Source organism: Mobula hypostoma, chromosome 7 (genome assembly GCF_963921235.1).
Source record: "Mobula hypostoma chromosome 7, sMobHyp1.1, whole genome shotgun sequence".
Lineage (NCBI taxonomy): Eukaryota > Metazoa > Chordata > Chondrichthyes > Myliobatiformes > Myliobatidae > Mobula > Mobula hypostoma.
Genome location: NC_086103.1, coordinates 43,625,046 through 43,636,938, shown reverse-complemented (window position 1 = coordinate 43,636,938; position 11,893 = coordinate 43,625,046). Strand labels below are relative to the sequence as shown.

Sequence of the window (11,893 nt, the reverse complement as noted above, 5' to 3'; positions counted from 1 at the left end):
TCCCTTTCAGGGCTCTAAAAGGGCCATTCCCTTCAACTTTTCGATTTGCCCTTCTACATTGACCAACAACTTCTCTGTCAAGCAACCACAGAAGATGCAACTGGGACCTCAACTTTTTTGTTTCCCTCTACTGGACACAAAACAATCCTTTGTTTATTCTGCAATTCACTTGCACTTCTTCCAATATTATGCACTGTAATTGCAAGCCCAAGCTTTCTGTTAATTCAACTGAACTTCGACCTCATGTACTGTTATAAAGAATATTTTTATATTGTCTTCAGTTGCATTGGAAAGTATCGTAAAGACAGAAGAGCAGAACAGGGAATCAACAAAGGAACAGACCCTTAAAAAAAATGTAGGAATGAGAGCAGGTGGAATGGGTGATGTAATCTGGTTAGCTGGCAGAAATTGCAAAGGATAATCTGTTGAATGCAGAAGTTGGTGGAATGGAAGATGAGGAAAACAGCAGACTTTATCACGAGTTTGCTCAAGAGGAGAGAAGAGTTGCAAGAAATAATGGAAATGGTAGAAAGAAGCCATTTCACAGGAACCTATTGAGAAAATATTGAAGCATATCAGACGAACTAGAAGAATGGCGTCTTACAGAAGGCAGAGGGAGAGGAGGCAGATTTGAAAGAGACAAAGAGAAGGGTGTTTGATTGAAGCATACGAGATCATGAGATGATGTTTCCTCTTGTGGGAGGATCTAGAACTGGGGTTAGTATTTAAAAACGGGTTGATCTTATTAGGTAGAAATGAGATGTCAAAGGATCAAGGTTTTTTAGCTCTTCTCCCAAAAGGCTGATAAAAGCAGAGTTTTTGTATCTTACTAGGACAGGCAACCCTTGTTTAGTGAGTGAAAGGCTATCCGAAGTAGGTGGAAATAAACTCTGAATTGCATTGTAAGCTCAATCGACTGAGTGACATACTCCGGTTTTTAATTTGTTTGCTGGTATGCAAGCAGATAAATGTGAACATTAAGTAGATTGTCAGTGTAACAATAATAAGAATGCATTTAATTGAAGCTAGGTGCAATGGGATCCAAGCACAATTTCCTAACTGCAAGCATATTGTTTTTCTTAGTGCTGATACCAGTAACATGCATATTTAAGCTTAATTTTATAGATATTCAAATACATGATTTAAATGGCCATATGTATATATAGTAATATAATGCAACCATTCAAATCTGGGCCTTAAATCGTGTGGTTTAATCCATTCTCCACTGGTTTTTATTTCCAAACTGTTAGGAAATTAAATTATCCAACATTAAACTTCCAAATAATCCATATTTCACAAAATGAAACACTATTAACAGGCAAATGTATTATCTTTATTAAAGGAATTCTGACAGTACACATATTTCTACACTGTATGGACTCAAACATCTTCAAATTTTCTCAAGTTATGCAAAATAAAGCCTTGTAACAGGTTTGCATATTTAAAATTGCAAATGTTTATGAGCACGAAAGCAATATGTACTGCCAATTGAAATCACAAGCAAAGTGAAAAGTCAGTGAAGGGTATCAGAAGGCAATGGCCAAATTATAATTAGGATATGGTCAGTCTCATTTATCAACCTTTGAACAAGTCCCAACTTTAAGGAAGTCTTATTATAAGGGCGGGGGGAATGGTGCTGAAGAGCACAAGGTGCATTAGGAAAATAGCAGGTAATTGGTCACCTTTTCCAATGTTTCTTTTCTCTTTAAACAAAGGCTAACTTTAGCAGAGTAGAATATCTCATCCAGTTTATCATTCACCACTTTTACATTAGCACTGTTATATCCTATTCAGCATTTGTTTCATAAATGTGGATCCCCAAGAGAAAGGGAGATCAAGATGAAGAAACAATTCCTCTATTTTAAAAGTTACTATTTTAAAACTCCCTATTGAAACTAAACATTATCCAGGAGTTGGTAGTTTACAAAAGAAACTTTTATAGATTCTGATCATAAACTAAACAAAATAGCAACAAAAATACAATTTGGACACATACATTGAATTCATTAACTCATTATGTAAAGATTTACCAATTTATACTATTGAGAAATTTCACTCCCAATAATCGTGAGTTAAAGCACATCAAGCTACAATTACAGCAAATATTAATCATACAAATTAGAAAGAGCTAAATGTAGCTTTATAAAGACCCAGCACCTGAAGGAAACACATTTTATGCCGAGTTCCTGCCTGCAGCATTCATCTACTGTGGGAAATATTACTTCTGACGGGAATACTCAGACTCCAAACGATCACCAGTAAGGGAAGCAGACACAGAAAAAAAAAACACCACCTGCAGTCCACCACCATATAACATCGGCCCTTCACCATTGAAATCTTGGCAATAACGCTGTGGGAGTTCCTTCACCGGAAGGACAGCAGCAGCTCACCAATAACAGATGGGCAATAAATGCTGGCCTGCCAATGACACACAGATCAACCCTCCCCCCAAAAAAATAAATAACATTACTTTACCTGTAATATGAAGGGTTATGCTGCTCTTTAATGAAATGCCAAAGTTATGAGCAGATGAAGTATAGATTCAGATGAAATTAACAGAAACATTACTGATAACAATCCACTTTCCTAACCTACAATTTGTGTAAATAGCTTGACATCAGATAGGCACTGCTGAAAGATAAATTCTAGCATATTTGATACATAAATTCCAAGTCAGACTGTTGCTCATTTGACTTAAGCTACAGAGGAGAATCTGACAAAATGAATTTCAATGCTCTCTTACATTACCTATCATTAGGAATCGATAGGCGAGAATGAATTAAAATATGAAAGGTTTTAATGCATGCAAATGTGACAGTAGTCTCCATTTCTACAGCAACAGAAATGCTTGCACTTATGGACAGTCCTGCTGCTATGACTACACGCTGGACTATAAACTGTATCCTTGTGTTCACCAGTAGTTTCCCTAGTTTTAAGGATCAGTAATGGCTATAGTAGCCCAACAAAGACCATCTGCATTAACTACATATAAGCTCACTACAACATCTGTTGGACCAGAAGGTTCTACATACTATGATACAACTCCAAGCTCATGAATATACAATACAAAATTTAAGACTCGTCCCAACATTGGATGCAATATACATCTATAAGATGACAAATGGAAATGCTTTTCTACAGGCAGCTCAATGTTTCAAATACAATGCTCAGAACAGGCTTGCGTTTTCTGAAAAGAATTACCATATTCACTTTGGCAAATGCAAGAAAAAGTGTTCCACATGGAGAAACTTCTCAGCTGATCAGAATCTCAATTGATAGTTAGCTTCCCTGGAATAGTATAACCATGATCAATTTTTTTTAAAAACAATTATTTTCATAAGATGCTAACATAATTGAAACATCTTGTTAGCATTATCAGGCTACAACTTAAGATGTCGTTTTTACTGCCCATAATTAATCACCTAAAATGTATATACAGCTCCTCAATACAGTTGGACTTCACAGCAAAGCAATATGTTGAAGCATTCAGATTTAAAGCATCACAAAGGTTCTAGTAACATTCATCAACAGTATTTTAACATTAACAGCTGCGTTTAGCAGATGGCAAAAAAAACTATAAATACCACTCAATGTATTAGTATGGCAAAACAATCAATGATTGGTCATAAAATCTTAAAGATTGCCATGAGTTTTCTTATTGTTCTTCCAGTATATCTTTCACAGTGTCCAGTTTAAATAAAATTTCCTCCCTCTGGTGTTTTCCACAACCCTACTGATCATAATTCACTGTTAAGATACAGAGGAGATAGGATTATGAGGAGAGCCCATCTGGGTAAGAACTTTGTCCAGCCACTGAAGTGGACCATGAAGATGAATTTCTATCCAACATGGTGTGCTGGTTACATCTTGGCGGTGGTATTCTGCACCCCAGCCCTGTAGAAATGAGGAGTAATAACAAAAACATTACTAGACTAAAAAGGAAATATTGGTCTAAGAGGACAAATTAGTTATAAAATAGTTACACTCACGTCCCTGCATAGTGCTGATTTGTTACAATGCGGTTATACTTCATTGAAATTTTTTTAAATGACAGAAGTTCATTCTAAACACTTAAAACTTTTCAAGAGCAGTCACCATTATAGCAAACATTCAATCAGCCAAAAAGAGCGCTTTACATTCGCTCTGAACCACTCACAGCCAATCACGTATTATCTCACGTTCCACCTCCCCCTCATGTGTAAATGTTCTCGCCAGCTCGCCAATTTACTTCATTTTTTTTCAACCATTTCTGGAAAATGGCTTGCAATTTCCATTGAGGGAAGTACATATGTCTAGGAAAAGCATCAGAATGGATGTGAAACTGCAAATGATATGGCATTTGGAAACTGGTGAGCATCAGGTTGATGTTAGCACTTCTTTGAAATTGGCTACATTGACAAGACGACCAGAACATTATAAAAAAAATGCAGACAAGATAAAAGCTTCAGCAACAATGACCTCAAAAGTTATCAACAAGGGTGACTCGTTCAAAGAGTCATTTGCATGAAAAAAAAAGGAAAACAGTCTAAATGTATGGTGGATGACCAAACACAACATGCCCCTAAGCCAGCTGATAATAATGGAACTGGCAAGAAGCATCTTCAATCATATTCAAGAAGATGATACCTTGGTAACATTCACAGCCAGCAGACGTTGGCTTGATAGATTTAAACAGTGTTGTAACCTCCATAGCATATGCATCTCCGGTGAAGCGGCTAGTGTGGACAGGAAAGCAGCCAGAAATTTTCCTGCAACACTGATGGCCAAATCGAAAAGAACGATTTCCTCCCCAGCTTGTCTTCAATGTGGATGGATACTTACCTATCTTGGAAAAAGAATGCCTTCTCGCACTTTCATCTCCCAAGAAGAGAAACATGCATCTTGGTTCAAGATTGCAAAGGACCAGTTAACTATCTTGCTAGTAGGCAATGCTAAAGGTGACAAGCTAAAGCCTATGACTATATAATGTCCATTTACATGTTATAATGACCCTGCATGGCACTGGTTTACTAGCACTCCACCTCAGGGGAACACATCCTCACCGTTAAGCGGGGTCTGAATATGTAACACAACATAATGAGAACAATTCAGACAAGGCAACATGAGGGGAAAAAAATGACAATTTACTTCCACATAATTTCAATCAAGAGCATATTATGCCTTGGCCTTCATCAATCATGGGATTGAGTTTAAGAGCTGATAGGTAATGTTGGAACCTGGTCAGACCCCACTTGGAGTACTGTGCTTGATTCTGGTTGCTTCACTACAGGTAGGACGTGGAAACCGTAGAAAGGGTGCAGAGGAGATTTACAAGGATGTTGCCTGGATTGGGGAGCATGCCTTATGAGAATAGGTTGAGTGAACTCAGCCATTTCTCCTTGGAGTGACAGAGGATGAGAGGTGACCTGATAGAGGTGAGAGGTGTACAAGATAATGAGAGGCAGTGATCATGTGGATAGTCAGAGGCTTTTTCCCAGGGCTGAAATGGCTAGCACGAGGGGGCATACTTTTAAGGTACTTGGAAGTAGGTACAGAGGAGACGTCAGGGGTAAGTTTTTTTTATTGTTGTTGTTTGTTTGTTTTAACACACAGTGGTGAGTGCATGGAATGGACTGCCGGCGGCAGTGGTGGAGGTGGAAACGATAGGGTCTTTTAAGAGACTCCTGGATGGATAAATGGAGCTTAGAAAAATAGAGGGCTATGGGTAAGCCTAGGTACGTTTGTAGTTCTAGGGTAAGGACATGTTCAGCACAGCTTTGTGGGCCGAAGGGCCTGTATTGGGCTGTAGGTTTTCTATGTTTCTAAATAGGATCCCTATCTTTAGTGGTAAGTACTTTTGTCAAGTGGAGGAAGATATGAAAAATGGAGCTTTGTCTATATGCATGTTGTTGTACTGTACTCCAAGATCAGATGCATAGTACCTCAAAAAAAAACATGGGCTGTGATTCCTTGTAGCACAAAGTCCTGTGAGTCAATGTTGTAACACATGGGGTGTAAAAGATCAAATGTAAATATTAATGTTCTATCCAGAAAAATCGAGTAAGCACAATATTTTTTCCTACGCAGAGAAGCATGAGAGGCAATTATAGAGGCCACACACACACACAAAGATAGGCACATGAAAGAAAGAAAACTAGGAGTGTCATAAGCTATCTAGTGGGGCAGGGTTAAATTTATCAGAGTAGGTTTGTACAAGTTGGCTCCAATGTAAATGAGCTGGGCCATGTCAAAACTTTTTGGTCAGAAAACATAACCATAATTTAGCATCAAGTCAGTGGGATCAATGTGACAAGATGGTTATGTACATCCTGCACCAATTGAATAGAAAATCATCCAATGCACTCTCAGAACATATGGTCACACAGTAACTTGGATGTACGTTCCCACTATAGACTTTTCAGAACTCAGCCAGAAAAAGCAATGAAGGGATTCAAGCATTTTCTCAAGGTGAGAAAGTTCAAGAAATGGTTATGCTAGAATGCCTCAAAGGGCAGGAGAATAGTGAATTGAGCTTCTATACACAAATTAGGTGACCCAGTTTCCAATGGGGTTCCACTGTGTGCTCCAATTTACTGTGTCACACCTAAAGATTCTGAGGAGAGCTTAATGAAATTTAATGCGATGGCAGGGGGAAAGGCGCAAGGCAGGGGACAAGGCGCAAGGCAGGGGACAAAGAGGAGGAGAGGGGAGGAGAAAATGGAGGAAAGGACTAAATGGGATAAAGACATGGATGCTTAATAGCCTGCGTGCACTTGGTAGATCTGCTTCTGTGCTGTAAGCCTTTTCTGTTTCGTGTAATTTTAAATGATTCAGATTAGGAGCAACTAATTATTATTGCTTGTCAAAGGCATCCAGTCCATTAAAGAGTTTAAGATGTACCAATCTTTTTGCAAAAAGTGTCAAGCATTCAGAGATAAACCTATTTAATCCTACCATTCAACAACCAATGACCTAGCAATACCTCAATTACACTGCCAAAACTTATTCAAATATTTCTCTTTCCTAATCTATTGTTTCATTCTAAGTACTCATGTCCCACAAGAACATCCATAGGTTCTGTATCGTCTCCAAACTAATGGTGGGTAAAAGAAAATATAGTTTTCCTTCTAAAAACCACGCGCAAGTAAAGATGTCTTCCTGATGTTAAAAGTAGGTAGGCTTGGAGTTGTATATGACATCATTAAAGAACTTCGGACAAAGTTATTCTTCAACATGAGAAACTGCTGGGAACAAAAGTAGCAGGTCAAAGTTGACCAGATGATGAAGGCATCTATATAAAAGACAACTATACAAAGGCTGAGAAAATGGTGAAAAGTCAAGTAGTTGGGGTGGGAGACTTTCAACAAATTGTTTTGGTGAGAAACTGCAAAATTGGTTGCTATTCATTAACTGGAGAGAGCTTGGAATCCTTTACACAGGGAGATGATATCAGCCTTAAATTTTACCATTTGACAAAGTGCTCAGTAAATTATTATACTGTGATGAGTTTTCTTAAAACATTTTAAAAAGTTAATTTAAGTAAAAAGCTTTTAAATTATATTTCAAATTTTTACCTCACCTTAACAAAACTCATGCGAATGGTACACATCTTGGTCAGTTCATAAACTGCTTCAAAGCCATGATTTACAGATTGAGCTAAAAGCTGAGCAAACTCTTGGTTGTTGAATATCTTCAGGCTGCAACCACTTGGTATCTTACAAACTGTGGTAGGATGAAAGCCATGGTGGTAGTTGCAATTTCTACTCTGTACAAAAATGCTGCTGTCACTGAGACATTCAGCGTAGACTTCACCTCCCACATAGTACAAGTGGACACCTATAAAAAAAATACATTTATTAATGCAATTATAGAATTACATTATCAGTTACTGAACATAAATAAGATTCACCTTTCCATGAGAATAAGCAGCACAGCTTGAAAGTTTAACTAGAGGGGATGCAGGGCAAAAAGAAAAACAGGAAAGGCAAAGATGCAAAAAAGAATATTCTTCAAGGGGTTGGTTGACCATCAGTTCCAAAAGAAGCAGAAATTCATTCAATAGTCGGCTGACCAATGATTTTACTGTGAAAAAGACTAATAATGAAATCTGTGCACAAGGGCAGGTATCGTCCCAAACTTCTAGAATAAACAACACCACTTTGCTAAAGCACCTGAATTGTTTTGCAATAAAAAAATTAAACTTGTTCATCAAGAAGCCACGTACAATCTTTATGCCAGAACTGTCATGTAAGGAAACGACTCAAGAAAACACACAAGACCATTTTAAACATTTCTATTCACAAGTACTTGAACTTAAAAAATATTTGTCATGAAATGTTACAAGCTTATAATAGGTGACACATGGAAATGATTGCCAGCAATTTTCAGCTCACAGTCAGGAACTAATTTCATCCAATGACAACACAATCTAATCTTGTACCGTTGACATTTCTAGTTATAAGTTTCAAATTTAAGCATACCTTTACCAATATGCCGCCTGGTGTTCTCAATGGTGGAGTTACGGTTTACATTGGACAGAAGACCAAGACAGAAACGATTTTTGTTGTTGGATGGATCAGTAAATCCATCCACTAAAACACTGGTAGAGGAAGCATGGAAAGCCTCTCCAACTCTATTATTTAGCTCATAGTAAACAATGGAACACCAGTGCTTTGGCTCCTCATAAGCAACAGGCTGAACATCTGAAATAAATCAAGTAGCAGCAAATTAAAATGAAGGCTTTTTTTAAAATTTTATTTATAGATGTAACACAGTAACAGGCCCTTCTGGCCCAATAACCCACACCACCGTAATATACTCAACTTGACTAACCACAGGTTTATGAAATATGAGATTTAAACCGGAGAACCTGGAGAAAACCCACATGGTCACAGGGAGAATATACAACTCCTTACAGACAGCAGCAGAATTAAAACCGGTTCACTGGCACTGTAATAGCGTTATTCTATCATGCTGCCCTTCACGTGATGCAAAATGTTTGCTTTGTTCTTTCTTCTACCACTTCTGCCACACTAATACAAAGTTATTACATTTGGGAAGGTGGAAAACCATCTTCTTGAATTGATAGTCTCTCAAATGAAAATATATTCACATTATGCACTGTAGCTTTCAGCATCTCCAGTGGGATTCTACCACAAACAGCCCGAACTTGCATTCCACTTTTTCCATGTTATGATGCTCTCATTTTATTGTAATTGTTTCCGATTGTTCAACTGGTCATTTCTACTTTGGAGTTACTTATCTTTTGAGAACATTTTTCAACCTTGTTACAATGACTATGCTCCTAAGTTCTCTCTGAATGATGCAGCAGTGACAAAAGTAGTTGAGCTACTGCCACACAGCTCTAGTGATCACAGTTTAATCTTCACCGCCAGTACTATCTATGTGAAATTTACATGTTATTGGTGACTGAGTAGTTTCCCATAGGTGGTCTGGTTTTCTCCCACATTCTATGTGCATGTGGGTGGTTTGATAATCAGCCACTAAATTCTCCCCTAGAGTATTGTCCAAAGTATAAATTCCTGCAGCCCACAGAGAGTTTCCTGCTGTTCACCAGTGCTATCTTCTAATAGTAAACGTTAAGTGGCAGAAGCCAACTGAGTGGTAAAAAGCTGGGAGAATAGGAGAGAATAAAATAGAATTAGCAAAGGATTAGTGTAATGGGTGCTCGAAGGTCAGTGTGTAGTCAGCGGACCAAAAAGGCCCATTTCCATTTGTATGACTGATACTTGCTCCACTAAACTTGCAGTATTTTCAAACCAAGTCCAGGGTGAGAAAGGTAGAGGAGGAGAAATACCTCTGGAACAATTCAAATCTCTCTCTCTGCCCCTCAAATCGTTATTAATCCAATATAGACCAAGATTTAAATCCCCAATAATCAGTTTATTGGCTTAGAATATGTCCCACCAAAACTGCTTAGTGCCTTGGTGATCTCAAACTCTCTCTCCTCCACATGTTCCATTTCACTATCTTTCATTTGAATACTCACTAAGTCTTGGCACCAGGAGTGATCTGGGATTACTACTGAAGTCTACTTTCTTAAACTCTTATAATCTGCCTGCCACTCAATCTTTGATGCCACTCAATGACATTCTTTCCCTGCTGTAAAAACAGACAATGCTGGAAACAGTCAACAGTTCAATCAATGTCTGTGGGGCGAGAGAAAGAGTAAGGCTGGTGACATTTCTTCAGAAAAGTTTGAGCAACTGTCTACAGAGAACATATCATTGACCTGAAATAATTTATTTGTTTGTTTATTTATTTAAAAACTTTATTTTGTGATACAGTACAAAACAGGCCCTTCCAGCTCAACCAGCTGCACCGCCCAGCAACCCACTTATTTAACCCTAGCCTAATCACAGGAAACTTTACAATGTCCAATTAACCTACTAACCAGGAGGTCTATGAAAAGTGGAAGGAAATTGGAGCACCGGAGGAAACCCACCCATTCAAGGGGAGAACATACAAATTCCCTACAGACGGTGCTGAAATTGAACTCTTGACACCTGAGCTGCATTAGTATCACCCTAACTGCTAGGCTACTGAGATGCCCTTTCTCCACAGATGATGCCCAACCTATACAAGATAAACATTAAAAATCTGCTCAATGCAAGTTTCTTTATTTTGAAATCTTACCTCTGGTGGAGATAATCGGGAGATTGGGAATGCTAGAGGTCATCATGACATTCCCTGTATCCATAGGTTGTGTACTGTCTTGATTTATCTGCTCTTCTGGTGGCATGTAAGCAGGCGGAGGGGTGTCAGCTGTGTAAAGAACATTCAAGACTTAAGATCATACTAGAGCTCAAATCAAGCTTTAAAACCACTCAGTGCAATCAGTGCTGATCAAATTGACTTTCATATGAAGTCCTCCTTGTGAAGATCTGACTCGCTCTAGGCACTCGCTCTTGATGAAAAAAAAATCAAAGAAAAAAATAACATGCAAAGTCATAGAAGATTTACTTGTGAAATTTTTTTAAATTAACAAAAGTCAAAAGCAAAGAATGCAGGAAGCACATTTGAGTCCAGGTAAAGACCGAAATATAGGAGAAAAGTCAGCTTCATTCTGGAAACTACAATGAAAGGATATGATGTTGCAATTTTTTTTGGACTGCAATTAATTAATGTTACCTTTAGACCCTGAAAAATTCCAAATAATTCTGAACCTATATAGGCTTTTAAAAATTACAGCCAACTTTGGAAGTGTCATACATTACAATACAGCAATTAAATCATTGATTTCAATTTCAAGGTGCCCAAATTAATTAAAATTTACCTGCCGATGTTGTGCAATTAAACATTCATTGCTTCCAATATTCGAGTTTCTTTATCACATAGTCTGCAATGCAGATTTAGAGTTCAAATTTTTTTTGACTACACTTTAGCTACTCTTGACTAAATGGGACTAAGAGATAAACTGAAAATTTAAGACATTGTACATTAAGCATCTCCAGCATATAGAAACGCAACTGGTACAAAAGACAGATAGTCTGATTTTGAAAGTTAATAAACCAAGGATATTATTTTTCAGAACTGCCTAGGGAGCACATTCTTTTATCAACTATTTTCAGTTGTCTCATTAACAACTACACCATCATTAAGGTTAGAAACAAGGTTTTTTCACCAACACAAAATAATCTGTAGATGCTGGGGTCAAAGCAACACTCACAACACGCTGGAGGAACTCAGCAGGTCGGGCAGCATCAGTGGAAAAGATCAGTCGACGTTTCGGGCCGGAACAGTCCTGATGAAGGGTTCCGGCCTGAAATGTTGACCGATCTTTTCCACTGATGCTGTCCGACCTGCTGAGTTCCTCCAGCATTTGTGGGTGAGGCTCTTTCACCAATCATTCTATTCTGTTCTGTTTCAATGAAGCAAACCCGTGGTAAAGTGA

The 11,893-nt window shown here is 38.0% G+C and overlaps 1 protein-coding gene across 1 annotated transcript in view; it reads right to left on the bottom strand.

The window, feature by feature from the left end:
- Positions 1 to 1,205: 1,205 nt before the first annotated feature.
- LOC134349279 (mothers against decapentaplegic homolog 5) overlaps positions 1,206 to 11,893 on the bottom strand; it is a 48,866-nt gene continuing 38,178 nt past the window's right edge. The window contains exons 4-7 of the mRNA XM_063053346.1: positions 10,636 to 10,764; positions 8,460 to 8,681; positions 7,559 to 7,815; positions 1,206 to 3,894 (exon numbers count right to left, since the gene is read on the bottom strand). Of these exons, the coding sequence (XP_062909416.1) occupies positions 3,751 to 3,894; positions 7,559 to 7,815; positions 8,460 to 8,681; positions 10,636 to 10,764 (752 nt within the window). The 3' untranslated portion in view covers positions 1,206 to 3,750. The remainder of the gene's footprint in view (positions 3,895 to 7,558; positions 7,816 to 8,459; positions 8,682 to 10,635; positions 10,765 to 11,893) is intronic.